The sequence below is a fragment of the Equus caballus genome, chromosome 24 (genome assembly GCF_041296265.1).
Source record: "Equus caballus isolate H_3958 breed thoroughbred chromosome 24, TB-T2T, whole genome shotgun sequence".
In the NCBI taxonomy this organism is placed as follows: Eukaryota; Metazoa; Chordata; class Mammalia; order Perissodactyla; family Equidae; genus Equus; species Equus caballus.
The window spans coordinates 29,708,639-29,735,012 of record NC_091707.1 but is presented as its reverse complement, the minus strand read 5'-3'; the positions used below and the strand labels follow the sequence as shown (position 1 = coordinate 29,735,012).

The 26,374-nt window shown below is 45.2% G+C and overlaps 1 protein-coding gene across 1 annotated transcript in view; it reads right to left on the bottom strand.

Annotated features, from left to right (window-relative positions):
* Positions 1-1,183: 1,183 nt before the first annotated feature.
* Positions 1,184-26,374, bottom strand: part of TTC9 (tetratricopeptide repeat domain 9) — a 33,278-nt gene continuing 8,087 nt past the window's right edge. The window contains exons 2-3 of the mRNA XM_005614999.4: positions 7,384-7,566; positions 1,184-5,467 (exon numbers count right to left, since the gene is read on the bottom strand). Of these exons, the coding sequence (XP_005615056.3) occupies positions 5,388-5,467; positions 7,384-7,566 (263 nt within the window). The 3' untranslated portion in view covers positions 1,184-5,387. The remainder of the gene's footprint in view (positions 5,468-7,383; positions 7,567-26,374) is intronic.

The following is a 26,374-nucleotide window of genomic DNA, read 5'->3' as shown; positions in this document are numbered from 1 at the left end:
TATTCCATGCTTACTCTGTGGCAGGCACTGAGCTAGGAGACAGCTAATTAATCCTCCGAGCAGCCTTTAAGGGATATAACATTATTCCCACGTAGAGGCAAGGAAAATGAGGATTAGAAAAGCCAAGTAACTGCCCAAGGTCACACAGCTAGTGGAAGTCAAAGCTAGTATTCAAACAAAGCTCCATCTATCCACTCCAAAAGATCACATGGTTTGAAATGGTGGAGCTCCATGCTCTGATTTGTCTGCTGGTCTACCTCAGCAGCGGCTCCTTAACCTGGCTGGTCATCAGAAGCACTTCAGGACATTAAAAAAAACTGTTGTATCTTGAGCTTTATCCCTTTGAGTCTGATTCAGTGGGCCTAATGCAGAGTCTGAGATTATATATTTTTAAAAAGCTACTTCAAGTGATTCTGATGTTTTGGAAAGCACAGCCCTGGAGCACATGGCTTCTCTTCTAACCCAAGTGTCCTAGGATTTCTTTGGTTCTCAGAAGCGCAGATCTAGTCTAGCCCTGCACTGATCTGAGGTAACATTTGCCACTGAATCCATTATCAATTCATCCCAGGTTCAATGCTCAACATTTACGGAGCACTCACTGTGTGCCAGGCATTGTGCTAGACATTCTGGTTGCAAAGATGAGTAAACCACAGTGCCAGCCTTGAGGAACATCCAGGTAGTGGGCGAGACAAGCACAGAGAGGAAGTTCCAATTTGTTGTGACAAATGCTAGGCAGAGGTCGGCTCGTGCTGCTTCAGGAGTGCAGACTAAGGGGTCAAGGAAGGTTTTAAGCACTGATGCCTTGGCCAAGTCCTCTAGGAGTGAGCAAGGCAAGGAGGGGGCTGGAGGGATGAGGTATGGACAATTGGACAGAGGGAACAGCATGGAAAGGCCGAGAGACCCAGGACGATGGGTTCAGGGAATCACAAGAAACTGTGCAGCAGTGGAATGTGGGGAACCTTGGGAGGAAGCCCAGGAGGTGAGCCTGGAAGACAGTGGGAAAAAAATCACATGACACATTGTGTGTTATGCTGAGTTTGGCCTTTATCCTAAAAGTGATGAGGAACCACGAAAGATTTTTAAGCTGTGGAGTGACATAATCAGATCGTGTTTTAGAAGGATCACTCTGATAGAACTGAGAGGGCGAACCGGAGGCAGAAGAAGCTGGCAACGGAGGAACAAATTAATTGCAGAATTAAGAATTTATGTATGTCAAAAAGCACCATAAATAAAATTTGAAAGCAAAGCACTTGGAAAGCATATTCGCAATGTTTCTTGACAAAAATAATATTCTTAATAAAATTACATATCGATAATAAACATACCAATATCAAATAAATAGAAAAATTACAAAGAAAGAAGTACAAGTGGTCAACAAGCATACGAAGAGGTTATTCACTAACAATCAAAGAAGTGCAAGTTCAAATAACATTGACATACTGTTATTTTCCTATCAAATTGGTAAAGATTTGATAAGTGATCATACCCACGGAGTGAGGGTGCAGGAGACAGGGCACTCTCTGGGCTGCAAATAGGAGAGTGCTTCAGTACAAACTTTCTGGAGGGCAGTTGGCAACATATGTCAAAATTCCTAAAGATAGCCAAGCAATTTCCTTCTTGGATTTCATCCGAAGGAAAAAGTCAGAGATATGTGCAAAATTTAGCTGCAAGAATGTCTGTTGCAACATTATTTACAATGAAGACTGGGAACAAATGAAATAATCTCTATTAGGAGATTGGTTACCAAACGAGGGTCCATCTATATAGGGAGGATGCTGTTGAAAAAGTTTGAGAGACGCACGAAAAACGTTGTGTTCATGATATAGTAAGTGAAGTAGCACAAAGTGCAAAAAAGTGTGTCCAATATGCTACCATTTGTGCATGTGGAAAGAGAATATATATGCATATATTTGAAAACGCAAAAATCTCTCTGGAAGGATATACAAGTAATTGGAGAGAAACTAGAAGCTGGCAGACAGGGCGGGAGAGATTTACTTCTTATGCTATAGAGCTTTGTGTACTTTTTGAATTTGTATCTGTGTATGTATTACATATTCTAAAATATAAATACACGTTTTGAAAAGTAAGTTATTAAAGAATATATACAATGTGTTCCAGTTTTTGTAAAAAAAAACAACTGTGTATGTGCATGTGTACATTTATACCAAAAAGAACAAAAAGATACATCCAAAAGGATAACAATGTTTGTCTTGGATGGTAGGATTATAAGTTGGAGTTTGTCTCTTTTTTTCCTAAAATTTCTACAATACACATGTGAGGCTTTCATAATAATTACAAGAAAAGTGTAATTTTTTCCCCCAAAGAATCTATCACAAAAGTCCAAGCAGGAGATCACAACACAGGTCATATCCAGGATTAGTGATCCAGGTATAGTTCAGCAGTGACATCTGCCAACAAAGTGTGTAATTAAATGACAGTCCCTGTTTTGGGGAGGGATGTCAGGAAGAAGGAAGCTGAAGGTTTGGTAAGGTGAACAGACCTGATTTTGCATAATTGCCCTCTGAAATATCTGTTGGACAAATGCATAGAAAATTCAGTCCCATCATCCCAAACATCAACCAATACCCCCAGGCAGCTTTTTTCTTTGGGATCATTTAATTTTGGGTCACAACGAATGGAGTTCCAATAAGCATGTGTACCTAAGCTGCTAGACAAGCAGACGGCCTGTACACTCGTACTGTGTGGTCCCACGAGGTTGTCCTCACTACTTCTGGTTTTTAACCTTTCTCTTTGGAAGGATGGCAACAATCTTATCCCCATCTGTCCAGTCCTGCCCAGACTCACTCGCCGAGGCAAGACTTCTCTCCTGCTCCATGTTGGGAATAGTTACTCTGAGTCCTTCTTGATGACAGGAAGACCTTGCCAGTTTTAACTGGTTCTGCAGGCCACTTCTGATATCATCTTCATCCTTCAGATCCCAACAAGCAGTTTGCCACCTCACAAACTTTCTGAGCTGCAAGCTTGGGCACAGGGAGTTTTGCACATTTGCTTTTCTACGTGTGCTGCAGGGTGGGGCCATGCGAAATCATTTTGGAGGAAGGGGGCAGAGAGAAGGATATGGTACGGGAGGGGGAGAATATGGCAGATGTAACAGCTTTTTCCTTTTCCTCTTCTCTAGAGGGTGAGCTATAGGCAAGCAACTGTGGGCCCCTGGATATTTCTAGCATCTTCTTGCAGCCCCCTTTGGAAGCCTTTGAGGAGCTTTGTGAATATAACCTGTGGTGCTGGCTTCTGGTCCCCTCAGCAGTGATTGGATTCTACAGCGGTGGAGCCTCTGATTAAACAAACAACCCATCATTAACTTTGTGTTGCCTTTCAATCTCTACCTATAATTGTGACTCTTTCCCAAAGCTGGGATGGAGTGAGGAATGCTAGGTGGGTTGTTTGGATACGTGCCAGCCCCAACAGCAAGTAGAATGAACAATACACAGAAATAACTGCTGAGTCTCAGCTGTCTTTTCCTGGCCTGTTACTGCCCTGACCACGAGGGAGTCTAGTGTAGGGACCTTTTCCTGCCTTGGGCTAAATGCAAGAGGCGGTCCACGTACCACTGTTGACGTAGTCAAGGCTTTTCAACTTAATACAAATTGTCCTGCTCTTGAATGGTTGTAACTGCTCAATATAATACTTTGTTGAGCAGCAACTCACTATAGAGAATCAGTAGCTAGAGTTCTGGCGTCAGACAGACCTGGTTCACATCCCAGCTATGCCACCTAAGGTCATGCAAACTCGGGATAGTTAATTTTCCTGGTTTTCAGTTTTCTTATCCATCAACTGGGAATAGTATCTCAGAGAATAATTGAATGAAAGAAATGAGATTATACATGTAAAGATCTGAGGATAGTGCATTTAATAAATGTGAACTATTAACATTATTGCATCTGTATATATTTTAATTTGTACAATTATTGTCTCTTTCACTAATCACACGAAAAATACATGAAAGTGCTTTGAAAATTTTAAAGCATTCATAAATTAAAGGTGTCATTGGTAATCATCTCATATGAGGATTTCTCAACTCTTCCATTTCCTTGAAGACTGGGACTACATCCTATGTCCCACAGCACATTGCACAACGATAGGCAAACAATAAGCCCTCAGTAAATGTTTCTTACTTGACTGAAGCAACATGGCAGAGCACAAAGAGCAGAGATATCAGGAGACTAGGCTGGGATAAAATTAGTTTAAGGCAGGAGAGCCAGTCTGCAGTCATAATTTACTCATTCAACAAATATTTGTTGAACACATTCTATGTGCTAGATACTGAGTCCAGATAATTTCTTCAAAAAGAGGCGGTACGAGTTCCCACAAAGCCAGGTCCCTGGGCAGTCTCCACCATCTCAGCCTACTCTGGAAGCACAAAGGCAGCAGCCAGCATTGTATACCACTGACAAATGGCCCAATTCTTTGGGGGAAGCCCCATCCTGCCTGGCTCTGATTGACCCTAAGTAGCTCTGATTGGGAGTTGGGAGAGGGAGTAAAAGAGAGGGGCAGGGCTGCTTCCAACAGAAATGACAGGAACTGCTGCCTGTTCACTTACTTTTATTTATACTTAATTAGTCCACAGTTCAATCCCCCAGTCTATACAATGCCCTTTTCCCTAGACGTCATCTCTCCCTCCCTCCATCACCTACGTGGTCAACCCTTGGCTCACTATACCCTGCCCTTCTGCTGTCGCAGCTGCCTGCTGGGTGGGAGTATGGGAGAATGGTATGTGTGGTCACCAGAGAGCACTGAGAGTGGGCTTCAATGGCATGTGAATCCTGGCAGAGTCTCAGATCCCCAAGAGGGAGAGAAGAAAGCAGAAGCCAAGACAACAAGTGAGGGAGGGAGGCAAGGGCTGAGGTTCTCGGGGATGGGAGTTGGGGGGAATCCAGTGTACAAATTCACAGTCTCTCTGTTGGCTCCTGGTGTTTGTCTCATCCCTGGATTTGTCACAATTGCCTTGAGATGCTCTGGTCTGTCAGAAAGGTGTGGAGGGGTCCAGCCCGTGGGCTCCGTGCCTCCTGCCTTTGAGATGGTATACCTGCCAGCCTCTGCCTCTGTCAGAAGCATTGGCCAAAGTCAAAGCTGAAATGGCCTGTGAGAGTCCTCTCCAGCTGTCCCCGAAGAAGTTAGGTCTCTCTCAGTGGCTGACCTACTAGAGAAGAGAATGTCTCTATTGTCTGGGCAACACACCAGATTCCAAATGTGCATGTCTCCTTTTCACACTGGAAGTAGACAAAGAGTTGAGGGGCAACCGGAGGAAGAAAGGGGAGCCAGAAGAAGTGGGGAGAAAGGAACAGAACCCAGGGAGGGGCTCTCCACCAGGGGGTGCCTGGAAGTCCCGGGTCAGGCACGGATGCAGCTTTAGAGAGGTGGTCTAGTTACATGGCTTCTTTCTCTCTCTGGGAGCATCTGCTGAGCTTCATCTCCGTCAGCTGGATATACCGAATCACATTGGTATCTGCGAGGAGAGAAACAGACCTTAGGGAACACCTGGTGAGAGATACTATTGGGTCTACCCAGAATCAGGGCAAAGCTGTGTCTGCAGATCACGGACAGGCTAGACTCCCTCAGCCAAGGTCCATGGTGGCTGATAGGGCAAGCAGGATGTTGGCACTCTCCTTCACTGCCTCTCCCAGCAAATGTGGACAGGTCACTGTGACCCAGGGGACAGACGGGAAGGAGAGGAGAGGAGGGAGAATTTCTCCCCTTATTTCTAGGTAGCAGCATCTCCCAGTGGTCCTGAGTCAGCACAGTTAGTTGAGATTCTGCTTGGAGTTGAACCTCAGGCAAGTCACCAACTTCTCTGAGCCTCACGTCTTGTCTGAAAGAAACAACCTCCATTTTTGAATGCCTACTTTGTGCCAGGTTTTTTTCCTTCATTAACTCATTTAACCCTTCTTAGAATCCTGTAAGGTATGCATCATCATCTTCACTGTGACAAAAGGGAAAACCAGGGTCCAGAGAGATGCCCACAGAGACACATAGTAGTTGATGCCTCTCCTGGGGATCATAATACCTTCCTCATAAAATTGCTGTGAGGACCAAACTAGACAAGTCTAAAAGTGCTTAATCCAATGATCAATAAATACTAGTTGAATGCAATGTTTTTAATTGAAGAGTTTAAAATGATTTTGCTTCTTTGTCTTATTTTTATTCTTCTAAGTAGGGTCAGACAACCTCCTCACCACAAACTGGGGAGTTTCCCCCCGGTATCAGTTCGTAAATTAGTGAGCTGGGTACGACATACAACAGCTGCTTAGCTCTGCACACACCAGAATATAAGAGCTCCAGGGCTGCCTGGGATGTTTACTTCCAAAAGTAGAAATTAATGCTATAGAATTCTCAAAAATGCCAGGCACAGCATCCAGAACAGTGTGGACCTATTGCAGGTGCTCAAGAAAATTCCATTGAATGAATCCAGTTCTTAGTCCTTAAGTTGCTTACAGTATAGTTGGGAGAACACAATTTATATACAGAAAACCAATCAAAAACACACAAAAAAGAACTGCATTAAAAAATATCAGACATATGAACAAGAAGGGCAACATCAAGCCAAAGTCATTGTTTAAACGGCATCTCCTCAGAGAGGCTCTTCCGACCACCTGGTCTAAAATAGCATCCCCTTTACTCCTGATCCTTTGACTCTGCTTTATTTCCTTTATAGCACTTGTCACTGCTAAATGTTACATAATCTATTTGTCCATTGGTTTACTGTCCATCTTCCTCCATTATGGCGTACACTTCTTGAAGGTAGCAACTTCCTTTCACTCACTGCTCTTTTCCCAGCACCGAGACAATTCCTGGCCCATTGTACCCATTCAATAAATATCTATGGAATGAATGAATGCCTGAGCTAGTGGGGATGAATTTAAGTGAATGGTACAGATAACGCATGCTCTAAGGAATGGGATTGACTGGAGAAACCACAGCATGCTTCCTGGAAGATGCTGAGCTTAGCACCAAAATTGTCTATTTGTATTCTGTCTTGCCAACCAGTGTGTGAGCTCCTTACAATAGGGATCATGTCTTCTCATCTGCATTCCTGGTGCCCAGCACAAATCTTGGCACATAGTAAAAATTCAATATATATTTATTGAATAAGTGAGGAGAGCTGGATTCTGGGTTAGAGAAGACAAAGAATTTCATATTCTACTCGAAAAGAAGAGGTGCCCAAGCTCCCTGGAACCCAGATCCTAGGCAAATGCATGGACTGTGTACTTTCCTCAATCCAGGTCCTAACACACACCTCACCCCTAATTTGCCATTTCTGCCCCTGCCTAACCCTGCCAGCCATGCAAGCTGTACACAACAACGAGAAGGCCTTGGAGCTGCCAGAGGGGGCCGATGGTAAGAAAACAGCCATTGATGCCTTACCTGTTGGCTGTCGGGTCCTTGCTTCTTTCAGATAGTAGAGTGCTTTGTCATAGTCTCCAAGGTGATAGAAGGCCACACCAGACCTGTAAAGGGCCTTGAAGTTCTCGCCTTCCTTCTTCAGGACTTTGAGGCAATACTCCTTGACTCGTTCGTAGTTTACCAACTCAGCCTGCAGCAGGCAGGCTATGGAGGAAGCGAGAAAGAAGGGAAAAGGCCATCAACACAGCAGAATCTGAATGTCTCCCTTTGGTTCTCTCTCCCCATTCAGAGAAGGTTTAGTAGGGTTGGGGTTTTTCACTGGGGTTTATGCCATGGAATTGATGATCAAATAATCCTGGGTTCTAGGACTCAGTTTCATCACCCACAAGCTGTGTGACCTTGAGCAAGTTACTTAGCCTTGTCATATGGGTTGAGTTGTGTCCCCGGCAAAAGATATATTGGAGTCCTAACCCTTGGCACATCAGAATGTGACCTTATTTGGAAACAGAGTCTTTACAAAGGTGATCAAGTTAAAACAAAGTCATTGCATGGATCCTAATCCAATAGGACTGCTGTCCTTATAAAAAACACCCTATAGACTGAGTTTTTGTGTCCCTCCAAAATTCATATGTTGAAAACAAATGCCCAGTGTGACAGTATTTGGAGGTGGGGTCTTTCGGAAGCTCCGCCCTCATGACTGGGATTAGTGCTCTTAGAAAAGAGACCCCAGTGAGCTCCCTCGCCCCTTCTGCTACGTGAGGACACAGCGAGAAGATGACCATTTACAAACCAGGAAGTGGGCTCTCACCAGACCCTGAATCTGCCAGCACTTGACCTTGGACTTCCCAGCCTCCAGAACTGTGAGCCATAAATGTTGTTTGACCCCACCCGGTCTATGGTATTTTTACTATAGCAGCCCAAACGGACTAAGACAAAGGGGAAGTTTGGACACAGAGACAGATGCACACAGAGGAAATATGACGTGAGAGGCACAGGGAGGAGATGGCCGTTTATATGCCAAGGAATGACTGAGGCTACCAGAAGCTAGGAGAGAAGCATGAAACACATTCTTCCTCACGGACCTCAGAAGGAACTAGCCCTAACAACACCTTGATCCTGGACTCCTGGCTTCCAGAACTGTGTGTGGCAATAAATTTCTATTGTTTAAACCACCAGTTTATGAGACTTTTGTGGTGGCAGCTCTAGAAATAAGCTACAAGAGGCAATAACAATAGTAACTATGGCTAATATTTGTCAAATGCTTGCCTTGTGCCAGATGCTTGCCTCACTGTTTTACTTATATGAAAAATAATACATATAATCCTCAGAATACTATGATGCAGGTCATATTATTATTCCCATTTTACAGATGAGGAAGCTGAGGCCCAGAGAGGTTAAGTAATTTCCCAATGTCACGCAACATGAAAGAGGCGAGGCTGAGATTTAAATCAAAGTTGTCTGGCTGCAGAGCCCCACTTCTTTATTGAGCTGTTGAGGGGATTATATAAAATAATGGTCATAAAGTATTTACTACAGGGCTTGGCACATAATAAGTACCCAAAGTGTTATTTAATATTATTATAATTCTTTTCTGCCCCTGCACCACTGCAGTGATGACCTCCTCTGACTTTCTTAAAGTTCTCACTCATACATGTTTGTCTCTGCAGTTCCTGGTAGCAGGGGCCTTCTGATGCGCTAGTAACCTGTCTCACATGGGGCGCAACTCTGGACATGAGAAGTGTGTCCTCTTGCCCTGAGTGTCCTGGGCAAGAGGGCTAAGGCTGGCAGATGCCTATGGTGGGCCCCTCCTATTCCACAGTCAGCCATCTCTGAGTAAACCGTCTCCCCTTGAAGCTTTCTCTTACCTGCAAATAGCCACAGGGCCAGGACCAGGGGGCAGAAGCTTGTACAACCCTGGCGAGTGGGTGCCTCCTAAACTGTTGTGCGCTAAGAGCCTCACCTGCCTCACCCTGATCCCAGCCCAGCTCAGCAACCTCCGCCTCCATGGGATCACTCGAATATCTAGCAGGCACTAAGGGCAAAGAGGTGTGTTAGACACGCTGGAGGGATTACAAAAAAAGAAGGGGGAAAGACATCCATCTGCTTCTTCAAAGCGAATGAACACAGAGACTTAGAAGGCAAAACGGCGGCTTGGCGCCCAGCCCCGGCTGGTGGGATGGGGGAGAGGGCTCATGTACCGTTCCTTTGTGTTCAGGTCCAGGGGTCTAACGTCAGCTGTTTTGATCCCTTAAATAACTTTCCAGGGAAAAAAATCCCCCCAAATCCCTCAAACTCTTGCATTCTGAGGGGGAGGTGAACCACACAGTCTCTCAAGTTGGAGGTGTGAGAACCAGGAAGTGGAAGAGAACCAGCCCAGATCTAGAAACCAATCCATCAGGTTTCCCTGGCCAGAGGGCAGAAAGCCAAACAAGTCGACCGAAGCAATAGGCTGCCAAGCCGGTGGGCATGGGCGTGGGTGGCTGTTGTCACAGGGAACAGCAATAGCTGGCACGCCAGGGGGCCATCCCGCTGAGCTGATGCCACCAGCTCCCTTCCCCTCTCCTCCCTCAGCTGCGGGGCCTGCGGCTCTCTGCCCCGCTACCCCCATGATGCTGTTGGAGTCGGTGGTGCTTCCACAGCTCTGCAGACCGGGAGGGGTTTCTGTCAAGAGGTTTCCGCGTGTGAACCTCATTGGCTGCTACCTGAGTGGGACTCGGCGCCAACATCTGCTCCCAGAGCTAAAGGGTTTCCTGTCTGCAGCTTCCACGTGCCCCATCTGATGCCCTCTGCCAGCTTGAGAAGCCCTCTTCCTGTCCAGCCCTCTGTCTGCAAACAGACACTGCTGTTTGCTGACCGGAGCAGTCCAGGAAATGAACCTTTGTTTCTTTTAAAAACAGTTTTTGAATGTCCAAAATTGGAGGGAAAGGAAGCAGAAAGGCCTAGAAATGGAAAAGTACCCCGTTCCCCCCTCCCCCAACACCAACTCCCCAGGACAAAAGGAACAATAACAATTTCTGGGACTCATTCAGTGAAAATGTTTCGAATGCCCCTGCAGATCCAGTGGGAACTGTGATGTCTGGCTGCGGACCAGGGTTCAGACCTGGAGAGAGGTGGACCAGGTAGGTTACAGAGTGTGGAGCCCCTGCTGGCATTGGAAGCTGAGCCCAGGAAGACGGAGAAACCAGAGCTAGCTCAGGTCCAAACGGGCTGCCGTCCTGAAAGGCTGGGCCGAGAGGTGACATCCAGATAAGAAACCAGAGGGGCCAGGCCCAAGCTCTCAAGAGGGTCGAGGTGCAGGGGGTAAGAGACAGTTTGGAAAGCTGCCCTCAGCCAGACCTACAGGTGATTTTTAGGTACCTCTCTAGTTCCGGTGGGGAGCTGTTTGGGAAACGTATGACAAGCCCATGAGATAAGTAAGATGGGATGTTTGTAGGCACATTTGTTTTGGAGTTGAGGAAGTTAAGAAGGAGACGTTGAACAGCAGTCTCCTGATGTTCCTTCCATGTGCATATGCCCACCCCCAGGGCCCGGGGCTGCAGTGGATCCTGAGAAAGTCTGCCCTTTCCTCCTCTCAGTTGTTAATCTCTTCCCCTACGTCAGAGGTGGTACTCAGAACCTTACATATACCATGTCTTAATCCTCACAGCAACTCTATGAAACAGGTTCTATTTTTATGCATCTTTTACAGATGATGAAACCCAGTTCCAGAGAAATTAAGTAACCTGCTGAAAGTCACTCAATGAGGAGGTGGTAGAATTATGATATCTACCCACTTCTGCCAGGCTCCCAAGACTGTGCTCTTGATCATGGGCATCTGTGGGTCTGCACTTGAGACCCCTGGAAATCCACGTAACCTCTGGTAAAAGACAGGTCACCTCTGGAAACTACATTCCTCTGTGTTCTAGGGTCAACGAGGCAAAAAGTGATGCCTAACTGCACTGGGCACCACACTGAGCCCTGGGATCAGCAGATAAACCAAACATTCCACTCCATCCTGGAGCTGATGGACTGGTGGGGAAGGCAGATATTACATTATCTCAAATATCCATGTGCCAAGTCCTGTGAAGGAGAAGGGAAGAGTGGGAGCATACTGAGAGGGGAGAGGCCCTCAACCAATATAAAGTATCATGGGAGGGCTTCTTGGAAGAAGTGGTATTTAAGTTGGGTTCCAAAGATTGAGTGTTTCTCAACCTCAGTACTGTAAACATTTTATGCTGGATAACTGTTAGTTGTGGGGGATGTCCTGTACATGGTAGGATGTTTAGCAATATCCCTGGCTTCTACCCCCTAGGTGCCAGTTGCAACAAGCAAAAAAATGTCTCCAGGTATTGCCAAATGTCTCCTGGGGTTAAAATCACCCATTTGAGAACTACTGATCTAGGTGGAAAGGAGAAAAAGCTTTCTAGGCAGAGCCGAGAGAGAGAGAAGAAGAGAGAGAGAGAGGTGCTCTCAGAAGCCATGTCTGGCTGGAGCAGAGAGACTGAAGGGGAGGGACGGAATAAAGCTGGAAAAACAAGATGAAACCTGAACACCCAGACCCTCTGATCCAAGGTGAGGATCTAGGACTTTATTCTTAGGGCAAGAGAAGATTTGGATGATGAAATGATGGTGACTAGTTTGACTCAAGTGGAGGAAGAAAGGCAGGAGGAAGGGATTAATTTAAGTGGCATCCGACAGATAGAACCAACTGGCATTAGGGAACTCCTGAATGTTACATTCATGTGACTAGAGCCCTTCATCCAGGAGATCTTAGACTGTCATTCTGGATTCACTGATGACCCAGGAGTGTTTTTCCACATTGTTGTAACCTGGTCTCTATTTGAATTAAGGTTTATGATACAATAGTCTCTGTGCTCTGCTACACAGCATGGATCAATATTTTACAGCACTGGGCTGGGAATCAGAAGAGCTGGATTCTAGTCCCACCTTTGCGACTAATGCTAAGATTAGGAAATCATTTTCCCTTTCTGGGCCTCAGTTTCCTATCCGTAACACACGGGGCCTGCACTTCACTGAATAATCTCTACCATTATTTCATTCTAACAGCCTAGGAACACAGCTGTCTGCCACTTAATAGAAGGGTGAAATTGTTTCACTGGCTCTTCTTCAAAAGGAATTCTGTTCTCCCTATTCCTATCGTGAGGCATCTTCTGTTGGGGATGACAATCAGAACTGGTGGGGAGGTGATCAAAAGGGCTTCTGTAACACAACTCTCCCGCAATGTGCAGATTTTTTTGCGTGGAGATTGGATTGTGTTCTGACGTGGTCTTCCCAAGCCAAGGCTCTGGGCCAGGATCTTCCCTGAAGGGAGTAAGCACTGCCACTGTCAGTCAGTCTCAGGAGAGGAGGCTGTGGATTTGGGGAGGCAGGTTACAGGCCAGATGGAGGCAGCCTGTTCTTGTCTGTGGCCTTGACTCTGCGTATACATTTGGATTCAAAGATGGAGTCATTCAGGGCTGGCCCTGCGGCCGAGTGGTTAAGATCGTGCACTCTGCTTCGGGGGCTCAGCGTTCATGGATTCGGATCCTGGGCACGGACCTATGCACCGCTCATTAAGCCATGCTGTGGCAGCATCCCACATAGAGGAACTAGAATGACCTACGAGTAGGATATACAACTATGTACTGAGGCTTTAGGGAGAGAAAGAAAGAAAAAAATAAGAGGAAGATTGGTAACAGATGTTAGCTCAGGGCCAATCTTCCTTACACACACACACACACAAAATGGGGAAACAGCGCTAAAAAAAAAAAAAAAAAGATGGAGTCATTCAGTGGCAGAAGGGGTGCAGGGTGGGAAGACACATCCACAATGGACACAGGAAGATGGGCCTGGGCTCCGAAACACCAAATCTAGAAATCCTTTCAAGACAAATGTTATTAACTTTCTGGTCTCTGGGTCTTCTGAAAAGTCTGAATAAATGCTGCAGCATGGAATCCAACCTGTTGAGAACTGAGACAAGCTTCCATTCAAGCTTGGGAAGAAGTGCTAGAAGAGAAACAGCCTGCCCTTAGCCTCGTATGGTGACAGCAATGGTGGCCAGTGCAACTTATGAGAGAAAGGTAAATTAGGGGGACAAAAATTGGGGCTGTAAATCTTCAACCAACCTTCCCATGTGGAGACTCCTCTTCCACTGCCAACCTTGAGAGGTTAGGGCACGATTTTCTGAAAAGAGCTGGCAGGCTTTTTTAGCTCCACAAAGGAGCCTGTAGCAGGAGAAAGTTAGAGAAGTGGCAACCTAAAGAACCCTACTGCACACCCATGCATGCAGACAGAGGAAATCATACGATGTTGCCCAAACCAACCACACTGAGACCTCAGGCTAAACCATGCCAGATTCTCCTGGCTCTGGCACCTCTTTTGTTTTGCTTTTCCTGGTGCATGCAGGGCATAGTGACTGTCTGGGCAGAGTGCCACTCATTGGCATGAGATGAAGGGAAATGGGATGAGAGGAGGAAGAGCAAGTTCATGTAGCCCTTGGTTTTCTTCTTACAGCTGGTTCACTATAGTTTGCCTTTGCTCGTTGGACAGAAGGGAAGCATGGGCTGGATGGGAGGGAAGGAAAGACCCACCTGGGGCCAGGAGTGAGGAGAAGGAACCCAGTCTATGAGACCGCCTCACTTTTCTGGGTTGAATTGTGTCTCTCAAAAAGGTATGTTGGAGTCCTAATCCTCAATACCTCAGAATATTTGGAAAGAGGGTCTTTACAGGGATACTCAAATCAAAATGAGGTTATTAGGATGAACCCATATGCACTATGGCTGGTGTACTTATAAAATGGAGAAACCGGGACACAGAGACAAACCCCCACACAGGAAAGACGATGCGAATAGACATAGGATGAAGATGGCCATCCACAAGCCAAGGGACGCCTGAGGCTGCCAGAAGGTAGGAAAGAAGCCAGGAATAGCTTCTACCTCACAGCCCTCAGACGGAACCAACCGTGTCAACACCTTAATCTCGGACTCCTAGCCTTCAGAAATGGGAGACAATAAATTTCTGTTATTTTAAGCCACTCAATTTCTGGTACTTCGTTATGGCAGCCCTAGGGAACTAATCCACCTTGCTGGTCATTCCTTTGGGAGGCGGGCCCAGGAAATGGCTACTACCTCAACGGGGGAAATTTTCCCCAAAGCTAATCAAATTTATTTGATTGGTTTTCAAATTTATTTCAAAGGGCAAAGGCATAGTAGTAAAGCGGAAGGAGCTTGGATGTGGGCAGAGGTGACATTCAGAATATTGAACAACCGCTATGGGTCCTAACCAAGCTGAATAGGCACATAGTATAGTGCCAGTTCTGGGGTGTTCTGGCTGCACATCAATGCTGGACCTGGAGATACCGTCTTGGGCTGGCATCCAAGCCCTGCCACCTACTAGCCCAGGCCCTTGGGCATGTTACTTAATCTCCCTGGGTCTCCTTCTTCTCATGTGTTAAATGAAGATAATGATACCTATTTTGTGGGAACTTTTGTGATGAGAAAATGAGATAATTAATGTATGTGACATGCCTCACACAGTGCTAGGCACAGAAGCTGATTCTCATAAATGCCAGTTCTTTACGAAGCCATTTGTCAAATATGGTTTCCCCAGCAATGTGCACATTCATTAGAAAAAATTTCCATTTTGAGTCCTACACACAACATATGATACACACACGAAGCTATAGCTTAGTTTAAAGCAAATTTTTCAGAATGGTCAGATACATTTTGGAGGGTGATTTTAGAGGGTGTTTCTACGGCAGAGCAATGGGAATGTAGCGTGTGCAGTGAAATGACGGTAAGTTTGACTTATGAGGCTCCGTATCCAGGACTGCAATGACCCACTAGTTTCACCTTTCCATCAAAGTGCTGATTTTCTCTTCCGTGTACACAGATGCTTGCATTCAGAGTTCTGAAAACAACTCTTTTCTTTTGATTTCTCATTTTTGTTTCATGGTCTAGGATGTACATAAACTCACACTGGCCCCAAACGTTTCCCAAATCTAGGTTTGATGCTTGGTTTTACTGACCAGCTTTCCTTTCAAAAGTGTGTTTTCCCTGTTGGAGGTGGGTGGGTAGATGCAGAGAACATTACAAAAGCAGCTTTGCAGCAAGAAAGAGGGCAAGAGGGAAAGAATGGGGTGGGGTTCCAGGCCTGTTTTCTTCTCACTTACAGATTAGACGGGCTCTGAGTCAACAGTTGGTCCTACCTGCCCTCACCCCCACCACACACACACACCCCTGCTACCTGTCTCAGCTCCTTCCTCCCCCACGAATGGATTCCAGTCAGTATCTGGCTGACAGTTTTATGGATGGGGTTGGGGATGGACCCAAAGTCACTGGGCTCCTCTAGAGTCCTAATAATTCAGGAAAGCGAGGAGTTCTAAAAGCCAGCTGTGGCAGGAAAATTAATGGGCCTGGCTCTTGACTCTACAGGGCATGAGAGAGCCTATGAGGGAAGAGGGAAGTATTTTTAGCAGAGAAATGGCTGGCTACTTTCAGTGTCTCTGAGCTAGTTGATTTAAGGCAGTGTCCCCAGCAGTGGTACTCACTCAGGTGTCCTTGGATTAAAACACCTCACCTCTGAGGGTCTCAGTGTTGAAGTGGGTAAAAATGAAGGTAATTATGGTTGCTGTTGACCTTTTCCTTGAAGACTCGTTGGCAGGATGAAGAAAGTCAGTGTTTCCCAAGCGCCAGACCCTGACGTCTGGCAAGAAACCCACAGACAAATGTTTCTCATTAAATCATCCATGGAAACTTATTTAGCATGGAGATTCTCAGACCCCATGCCCAGTGACGCAGACTCCAAAGAGCTAGAGTGGAGCCCAGTAATCTGCATTTTTAATAAGTCCCCAGTGGGCGCCTGCAGGTGGGCCTCCTCACCTCCTTTCTAGCATTTTAGAATTTGTTTCTTAAGGACCATCCAGTTGGTTAAACCGTGAGAGCCCAGGACAGATAAGGGGAGCTCCAGGATTACACACAAGGGCAAAGAGGTCCCAGATGGCCAAATCCTAGAGCTGGAAATTTGCACCATAGGCAAACAATTATCTCAGACAGACAGTCAACTTGTGACATTTTGGGCTTTTCTCTTCTTAGTGATTAGAGACTTCTTGCTGGAGAACAGGAGCCCAGGCCAGGGAAACGGGGAAACAGGGCAGAAGGGCTGAGATGCTCCACAATGAGTCATGAGTCAGGAGAATCAAGTCCTGTGCCAGTCGGCAGTATTCATCCATCCTCCCAGAAGGGTAACAAGAGTAAGAGCAGGTAACTTTTATTAAACATGAATGGGCCAGACACTGTTCTAAGGATTAGCTGATTTAATCTTGACAACAGGGGCTGGCCCGGTGGCGCAGCGGTTAAGTTCTCACGTTCTCCATCTCAGCAGCCTGGGGTTCGCCGGTTCGGATCCCGGGTGTGGACATGGAACCGCTTGGCACGCCGTGCTGTGGTAGGCGTCCCACATACAAAGTAGAGGAAGATGGGCACGGATGTTAGCTCAGGGCCAGGCTTCCTCAGCAAAAAGAGGAGGATTGCCAGCAGATGTTAGCTCAGGGCTAATCTTCCTCAAAACACAGAGTAAATCTTGAAAACAACCTATGGGGTAGGTTCTAGTATTTTGCCCATTTTCCAGATGGGGAAACTGAGGCCAGAAGTTCAGTCACTTGCCCAAAATTAGTAAGTGTCAGGGACAGGATTTGAACCTAAGCCATTTGGCACCTGAGACTGTGCTCTTAAGCATCACACACACGCTGCCCTCCTAGGTTGCTCAACTGCCTATAATGAATTTTAATGCCATGCCCTCATTAGACAGATTTGAGGCATGAGTTCTGCTTCTTGTGAGGAGTAAGGGTGAGATGGTGCCAAACTGTGCTCACTTTATATATTTCTCATCTGGTAGCTTCCAATATAATTCTCCAAGACCCTCAACTCCACTTGTTTCTCTACATTCAAAAAGAAAAGCAAACAAACAAAACCAAATGCAATTTCTACCAAGGCTTTTTCTGTTTTTCTAAGTTCTAAAACCAGCAACATCTTCAGTTCCATTGAGAGTCTGCCGTTATCCTAGTAGGGCTGACATGACACGTCTCTGGTTTCTTCCTGAAACAACTCCTACCTTAGCTGGTGCTTGAAAAACTAATCCCCACAATATTACTTTTTAATTGAAATTTTTATTGAGATAATTGTAGATTCACATACAGTTGTAAGAAATAATACAGAGAGATCCCCTGTAGGCTTTAACCCAGTTTTCCCCCAATGGTAACATCCTGTAAAACTATAGTGCAATATATTCACTATAACATTGACAGTGATACAATCCACAGATCTCATTCAGATTTTCCTAGCTTAACTTGTACTCATTTGTGTGTGCGTGTGTGTGTGTGTACGTGTGTGTGTTTACCTATATAATTTTATCACCTATGTGAGTTCCTATATCTACCTCTAAAGTTAATTTATGGAACAGTCCATCACCATGAGGATCCCTTCTGCCCTTTTATAACTACAACCATGTCCCTCCCGTATCCCCACCTCCTCTTTAACCCCTGACATCAAATCTGTTCTCCATTTCTAAAATTTTGTCATTTCAAAGTGTTATCAAGATGGAATCACACAGTATGAAGTCTTTCAGATTTGGCTTTTTTTCACTCAGCACAATCTCCTTAAGATGCATCCAAGTTGTTGCATGTATCAACAGTTAATTCCTTTTTCTTGTTAAGTAGTACGCCATAGCATGATGTACTGTAGTTTGACCATTCATCTGTTGAAGGACATCTGGGTTGTTTCCAGTTTTTGTTATTATGAATAACACTGCTATGAGCAGTCATGGACAGCTTTCATTTCTCTAGGACAAATGCCCAAGGGTGCAATTCCTGGGTCATGAGGAAAAGCCTTTAGTCTCTCACCATTTAGTATGATTTCAGCTTTGGTTTCTTTGCAGATGCACTCTATCAAGACAGGTAATTCCCCTCTATTTCTAACTTGCTGAGAACTTATTATTCTTCTGAAATACCTGTGAATTATAGCACACCCTTGCCTAATGGTAATGCTTTCACAGAACATGTTGGCTAGTCTTTTTCTAACGAGGTCAGATCTACAGGTATGGTCCTCAAGTGGACCCTTTAGTTTTCCCAAGAATAAAATTATTTTCACAGCCACATACGTAGATCCTGCCCATCTTTGCAGTTATTTATGAAACATGTCTTCTTTGCCCTTTCAGACAAGCATCTACAGGGCATCTTTAAATCCCCACAGACCAAAACCACATCACAGTGGTTTGCACATATTGTACACTCAATAAGTAGCAATACCTAATATTTGTATAGTGTTTGACAAATCACCTCACCTTGACAGTGACTCTGGGGAATAGGTGTTATTGGTCCTCCTTCTAGTAGCTAAGGTTTAAGGAAGTTAAGTCACTTGCTAAGGCCATCTGACTTGTAGGGAAAGAGCCAGGGTTGTCTAAGCCCAAGTCCCATGTTGGTTCTACTCCAGCAGAGCTGGTGGTAAAGAGTGGAAACCTGGACTGGCTGATCTCTAAAGGTCTTTTCCAAGTCTAAGGCACTGAGAAGCTATGACAAAAGAAGGATGGCTGACTCAGGGAGTTAGCATCCCACAAGTGACAGTATCTTTGGTCACACTGTACTTGCCCTGCGTGGGGTCCAGATAAAGAGTTCTCCCACTACTGCAGCTGCTGCTTCCACTACCAGGAATCGCTGGGCTTTATCTAGCGGACTAACTCTGATTCCATTCACATTAATTTCTGACCTTCTATGTTTCCAATCTAGCACATTCTTGCACTTGACTCAAACAAATATTGGCGAATGTTTCTTTTGTTTTGTTTTAACAATAATATCTTTACAGATCTCTTTTTTTCAGCATTACCAAGCTGCTCTTTGTTTTCCCACCCTTTGAATTCTTCACCTGGATGCCCCCAGCGTTCAAGGGCTGCTTGATTGAGGGCTGCTGCATCCCTCTCACCATCACCAAACAATCCTGGGCAGAGGCTCTTAGTAAACTTAATCAGTAAAGATTCATTCATCATGGCCTGTGCCTGAGGCTTCATAAGGAAAATGGAGAGCATTCAAAAGATATTGATATCTTCAAGGAGTTTATATTCTTCTTATTTACCCTTTGTTGGCCAGTACTTAGCTGTCATAGTGGCAGGTAAAAGAGCTAAGGTGAAAAACCAGTCTAAAAATCTTACACACAGAGGGCTTAAGTTGACAGTCCTTTAAGGGATATCAGAATCTGCTCAAGGGAGTTTCAGGGACAAAGGCTGAGGTCAGTTCAGCCTTGTGGTGCCTGTCACATGCCACCGTTCATGAGGGAAGGCAGAGACCTAGGTGCTATGGCAGCATACTTACAAGTTATCCCATCCATGGCTCCTAACACTCACTCTTGACCTCATTGTGTACACACAGAGAAGGGAGTAGTAGGAAGAAGGTAGGACAGGATTGTTGTTCATTGGAGTCTTCATTAACATCCCTTTCTTGGGTTGGAAGTGGACTCTGGAATGGCCAGCAGGGCCATTTGGAATGTAACGAGTATATACCCTGAAATATTCAGAAGAAACCCATTGTCTCCTATTATCTTTACTTTATTGGCTCTGGCCAAGGACACATGTCATTCCCATTGGCAGGATTCCTGAGCCAGGGTCGGGGAAAATCTCAGAAGCCAAAATTCCATGCTGTTCTCCTTTTGGACTTTAAAGAACATCTCTCCTATTCTGGTCACCTCTCCCACCATCCTTCCATGACCCCAGCAACGTCTCTCCTGTTCCTGTTGCCTCTCTACCATCCTTCCATGACACCAGTGCAAATATCACGTCACCAGATATGTTTGGGGATAAGTTAGTTAACAGGCACACGTGTAGCAGAAAGAGCACTCCCATGGCCTCTCTGTGGCAGCACAGTGTGTAGCAGCAAAGTGCTGGAAATAACCTAAATATCCATCAGTAGCAGACTGGTTAAATAATAACGGGACATTGGTACAATGGAGCATGACATAGACATTAAAATCAGGCTGTAGAAAAATATGTAATGACACTGAAAAATGTTTTCAGTGGAAAATACTGGTGGAAAAAACGAAGGTTGTAAAAGTTTGTAAAGTACAACCTGAATCTTGTGAAAAATAAATGTGTGTGTGTATATCAGTGCAAAGAATTTGTAATAGCAGGCATCAGATTTCCTCTTATGGAAGAAATTATCTTTTTCTGTTTTAGAATACCCTTATCAACTGCCTCCGTGGGGAAGGTGAAGATTTGAGATCAGCTGGAGGCAAATTAGGTGGATGAAAAGATGGCCAGACTGCTCTGCACATGAAATGGCAGGAATTTGAGGGCGGGAGAACCGAAGAAGGGGAGAAAGGCTGGAGGGGAAAAAAAGAACCTGAGAAGCATGGTAGGTAGTTGGAACCTGCCAAAACAGGTAAGTGGACGATAAGGAATTCCTGGTAGTCTGATGGCCAAATGAGCTTTAGGAAAAAGAATTTCCAATAGTCAATTTTTGGGATGTAAACTCCTTCTGTATCCCGTAACTTTCAGTAAAATCTGGTATGACATAAAGCCTGATGCGGTGGTGCTGTGGGATATGAAAGGGAAGACGCAAAGAGGGGAAGTAGACGCCCTGGCTGACACCAGGTAGAGTGAGCAGCACCCTGTGGGGGCAGAGGGGAAGAAAGGAGACCAGGGGTCCACAGCACAGAGGAGACAAACTCCTTCTTTCCTAAATAAACTGGAGAAAGGTAGAACTGGAAGTGGGCCGGCTGACATTTGTTTTACATATACATGTTTCAATACACTCAGAAGAAAGACTGGAAGGAAATAAACCCAAAGAGGAAAGAGTTGGCATCTTGGGGTGGTGGATGACAAGTGGGTTTTACTTCCTTCTTTGAATTTCCTTTATTTTCAGTATCTTCTACAACTACAATGTTTTACTTTTGTAATTAGAAAACTATTAAAAAAAATCACCTCTGCCCATTATGTCTTGAAGAAAGCAGGGGTGGAACTCAGGAGGGGAGGTGTGGAGAAGGCTTCTGAAGGGTTTCCTGAGCATGGTCATGGGCACTGCCTGTTCATGGGCACTGCCTGTTCATGGGCACTGCCTTGGGGAGCCCTAGGTCATGAGAGGACCCTAGGCATGATGGGGGAGGAGAGCCTGTAGGGGGATTAAAAGGAGGGCCCAAGGGACACACCTGCTGGTGCTTCCACCCTCAGAACACCTGCTCAAGCCAGGGGCTTTCTTCATCCGGCACCACGAAGGAAGCTCCATAGGCTGGCCCCAGCATGACGCGCAAGAGGGCAGGTAGTGCAGGCGTGAGGCCGCCAGCCTTGCAGCCTCTCCCACAGATGGCCTCTCTCACAGAGGCCTTGCCTTCCTCCATTTCCCCTTCCCACCAGCAAGCTTTCTCAGTTGTAAAGCTCCCCAGGGAACCCAACTGATCACAGCATGTATCTTCTCTTCCTGGCAAATCCTTGTTCTCTCCTCTCAGACTTGGAACTGGTCTGACTCATGAGAGAGAGAGCCCAGGTTCTGTCATTGCCAGTTCAGTTCAAAGAAAGGGTCGGAGAATCCTGGGGCAGAGTAGGGAGCGTGGCAGAGAACAGACACTGTCTGACTGAGGCTTACCTGCTTGCACAATCTCAGGCCAGAGACATGTTGGCCTAGAACCCAGCAGTTCCTGTTTCCTGGACACACCTATATCCTGAGAAGCTGGAAGCAGGCACGGGCCCCATCACCCAAGGGCCCTTGGTTCTGCTGGAGCTCAGCTGCCCTTCAGAGGAGGCCTGGGGGGTTACTTGTTCACTCAGCCTTCCAGGCCCAGGAACGAACACACCAGCTAGGAAACACCTATGTCAAAGGATGTTGGTTCACATCCTGCCCTGGAGCCACTTAGGGACGTGGAACTTCCCCTGACCCCTCTTTGTCCTGCTGTTTCCTCACTTGCTTCCCACATTCCCCACAGCCTCCTTTGCTGAGTCCTTTTTCCCTCCCCTCTCGCATGCTTTCCTGACTTAGTCCATCTTGGAGTAGGAGTTAGATTTACCTCTAACCTTCATTTATGAAGCATCTGTTATGTGCCAGGCACTGTGCTTCGCACGTATGCGTGTGTCATTTAATTTCAATCACCATCAGAATCCTGTGCAGTGCATATTATTACTCCCATGCTGTAATGGAAACAGAAGCTCACAGAGGTTGGGACCTGTCCAAGGTGAATGAAGGAGTCAATGGGATGTCAGGATTCAAATCCAGATTCTCTTCTGCTAAGTAAAGTTCTCTCCTATTAGGCCACATTGCCCTGCAGATTTTCTGGGGTCCAGGTCTGCTGCCTGTCTGTTCCTCTGTGTTCTGTCTCTTTCTTTCCATCCTCATGGGCAGACACAGGGTTATAGCCTTCTTCCTATGTAGGTATCAGAAAGACTCCACACAAGTTCCCAATGATCCAGCGGCCTCTACAACCCAGAGGTACAGGTCCATTCAAGAAGGGAGCTCAGTTCTGACACAGCAGGAGCAATAGGCCCAGAATCACATCCCAAAATGTTCAGATCTGGCCCAGACGCTCAGGGTTCTCCAGTCTTGGGCCCAGAGTGGCAACTCTCTGAATCCCTATAACTTAGCCTGCAACTGTTCCCTGGAACTCTTGGCCCTGCCAGTCCATTTCTTAAAAAGCTTTTTTTTCTTGCCACCAGGACTTCATGGTCTAATGTAGCCAGTATTGCCAGGTCTTTGATGTTGAAGTCTGAATTTCGTAATAATTTGGGAAGATACAGAAGCAATCGGTAATATTTGGTGCCATCAACTTAGATTCGAGGGCCCAGATAATATTTTATATAGGCTTCCAGTCCATCCCCTGGGTTCTCTCAGAGACAGTCTGTCTGACTCTACTACCCTGGAGGGCTGTGAGGTCCCTTGTTTTGCTTTATGCCCAAATTTGCAAGGGTTACCTTGGAAAGCTTAGTTGAGATCTTTTAATAATTGTTTGTCAGCACATACCAGTAAAGTGGAATAAAAGAGAGCTTGTTTCCTGTTTCCTTCCTAAATCTGGCTACTCCCAGAGAGAGAGGCCAAGGCGGGATGGGACTAGAGGGCTTTCAAAATCCTAGATGGTTCAACACTTCTGAAAGGAGACTTGGAGGGCATCTGACCCAACCCCCTTTGTTTATATATGGGGAAACTGAGTCTCAGAGTGATGTGACTTGTCCAAAGTCACAGAGCAAGCTAGCAGCAGAGTCTGGACTAGAATACTGGTTCTTACTCCCCCATGCGATGGTTTTGAGAACAGAGAAGGTTTAGATTTGGGCTGTGAAAAGCCACGACAAGCATCTAGTAACGCTTTGATGAACAAGTGAGCTTCCTTCTGGGGATTTCCTAGACTCAGAGGCCACCAAGAATCTTGGACCTTGAGGTCCCATACTGCCCCTTCCTCAACACCAGAGTCACACCACTGATGTTCAGGACCAGTTTATATCACAAGTGCTGACCCAACTCTCTTCCTAACTAACTAACGTGCTCTGAGTCCAGAGGGGAGCTACACTACTGTGGGGTCCCATGCTGCCAGGATCTAGCCCTGTATGTGGATTGGAGTTGGAGGGCACTTCAGAGGGTGATGAGTCATATTATGGGATATTAAGAGAAAGTTTGGGGTTTGGGATAATTTTTGTGTTACTGGCAGACAAGGATAGACAAGGCACAGATAATATGCAGAATGGCATTAAAAATTATGTGTTTAAGGTGGGTTTTCTTCAAAAAAATAAAAAGAAGAAAGCAGAAACTACCCATAATTTCTCTACACAGATAACCCTGTCATCATTTTTTCTTAAAAAATAAAAGCAATAATGCATATAGTTAGAAAAGTCAAACATCACTGAAAGATTTAAAATAAAAAGTTACAAAAAGACATGGAGGAAACTTAAATGCATTTTACTAAGTGAAAGAACCCAATCTAAAAAGGCTACATATTGTACGATTCCAACTACATGACATTCTGGAAAAGGCAAAACTATGGAGACAGTAAGAAGATTAGTGGTTGCCAGGGGTTGGAGGTGGAGGTTAAGAGATCAACGGGCAGAGCAAAGAGGATGTTTAAGGCAGTGAAAACACTCTGTATGATAATACAATGATGGATACATGTCTTTATACATTTGTCTAAACCCATAGAATATACAACACAAGAGTGAACCCGAATGTAAACTATGGGCTTTGGGTGATAATGATGTGTCAATGGGGTTCATCAATTGTAACAAATATACCACTCTGGTGGGGGATGTTGATAATGGGGGAGGCTGTGCACCTGTAGGGCAGGGACTAGATGAGACATCTCTGTTCCTTTCCCTCAATTTTGCTGTGAACCTTAAACTGCCCTAAAAACAATAAAATCTTAATAATTAAAAAAAAAAAGTTAAAGTCTCTTATCCCAATTCTTCTGCCTAGTCCCTTTTTCAAGCGAAGTTAACAGCTTCACTTGTATATTTCAGATAATCTTCTTGAACACAAATACTGCATTAGCATATACGTTTATGCTAGTTTATATCATTTTTTACACACTGGAATCATATTAAACACTGTTCTGCATTCTGCCTTTACACGTCATAGCAGATTTTGGAGACTGGTCTATACACCAGCACACACAGAACTACCCCATTCTGTGTAATGGGCCACACAGTGGAGAAAGAATGGCATGGAGAATTTTTCTTTTAAGAGCTGGAAGGGACCTTAGAGATCTTGGAATCCAACCCTAAATTTTATAAATCTAAAAACTGTGGCCAAGAGATAAAACTTCTTGAGCCAAGTCACCCAGCATGTTAGAGACAGAACTTGCACTCCAAGTCCCTGGTCACTAAGTCACGCTTCCGCCGTGTTCTTAAAGATGGGGACACCTGAACAGAACTGGGGAAATCTTAGCCTTCCGAGAACACCCCTTGTATTCTCCTCATCAGATGCTTGCTTTTTTGTGGACTATGAAGCAACCTGCATTTGGGAAACCATTTTAGTGTGTGTGTCTGAAACAATGTGGGAGAGTCAGTGTCAATAAGATATTTAATACAGAAACCAGGCATCAAGAGAGTTTTCCTAGTAGACACTATCCAATTATCCCTATTATCCTAAAATTGTAAGAATTAGAGATGAGAATTTCCTTCATTGGGCAAGTCTCACTTCTTATTCCTCCTCTTTTTTTGTTTTTCTCCTACATATTCCTGTCCACTTAAAATGATAATTTACACTTCTAATACTTTGTAGCTTATAAAGTCCATTCACATAATCTTCTTTTTCCTTGCCCTCACCCTGTGAGTCAGGTTGGCATGATTATACCCACTTACTAAGGGAGGAAACTCAAGGTTAGAGATCTTGTGACCAGATTAAGTTCACATATGTAGTGAATGTGCCACCAGCTGTCATGTGAGTCTTCCTCAGTCAGTGTTCCACTGGACACAGGGCCAGTCGGTCTACTTAGTGCTGAGTTTGGGTTTTTTTGTTTTTGTTTCATGGGAGATGAGGTTTTGGCCCATGAAAACAAGAAGTTAGTATCAGTCAGTCATAAAAACACAAACTAAAAAATAAATATTAATTCCCAGGATGTTAGAAGAGCAAATGTTCCATGCCACACAGAAAAATACTGTGTCCAACCTCATTTGGCACTTAAATTGAAACACATTTTTAAATGATGGTATCATTGCTCTCATGACATTAAAATTGGCCAGGTCTAGAGTAATGCATTTGGTCAACTCCAGATGTTCTTCTGGTGGATCATTTCCCCACACTGTATCCACAAAGGGTTATGGAAACAGTAATGGCTGAAGTGAACTCCTGCTTTTAACACTTGCACTTAAATTTCTCAAGACCTCTTAACTGGAATTCACACAGTCTGGAGCAAGAGGGGTAGAAAAGAGGAGGAGGTACAGGTGGGGCTTCTGCAGTCTCCAGGCTCATTAGAAATTATGACTCACTAGCTCCTCACTCCTCTCTGTCCATACAAATTCAGGTCACCTTCCTAATGAGAAAAGACCTAGGGAAACTATGACCTGGTTATAGAATGCAGGATAC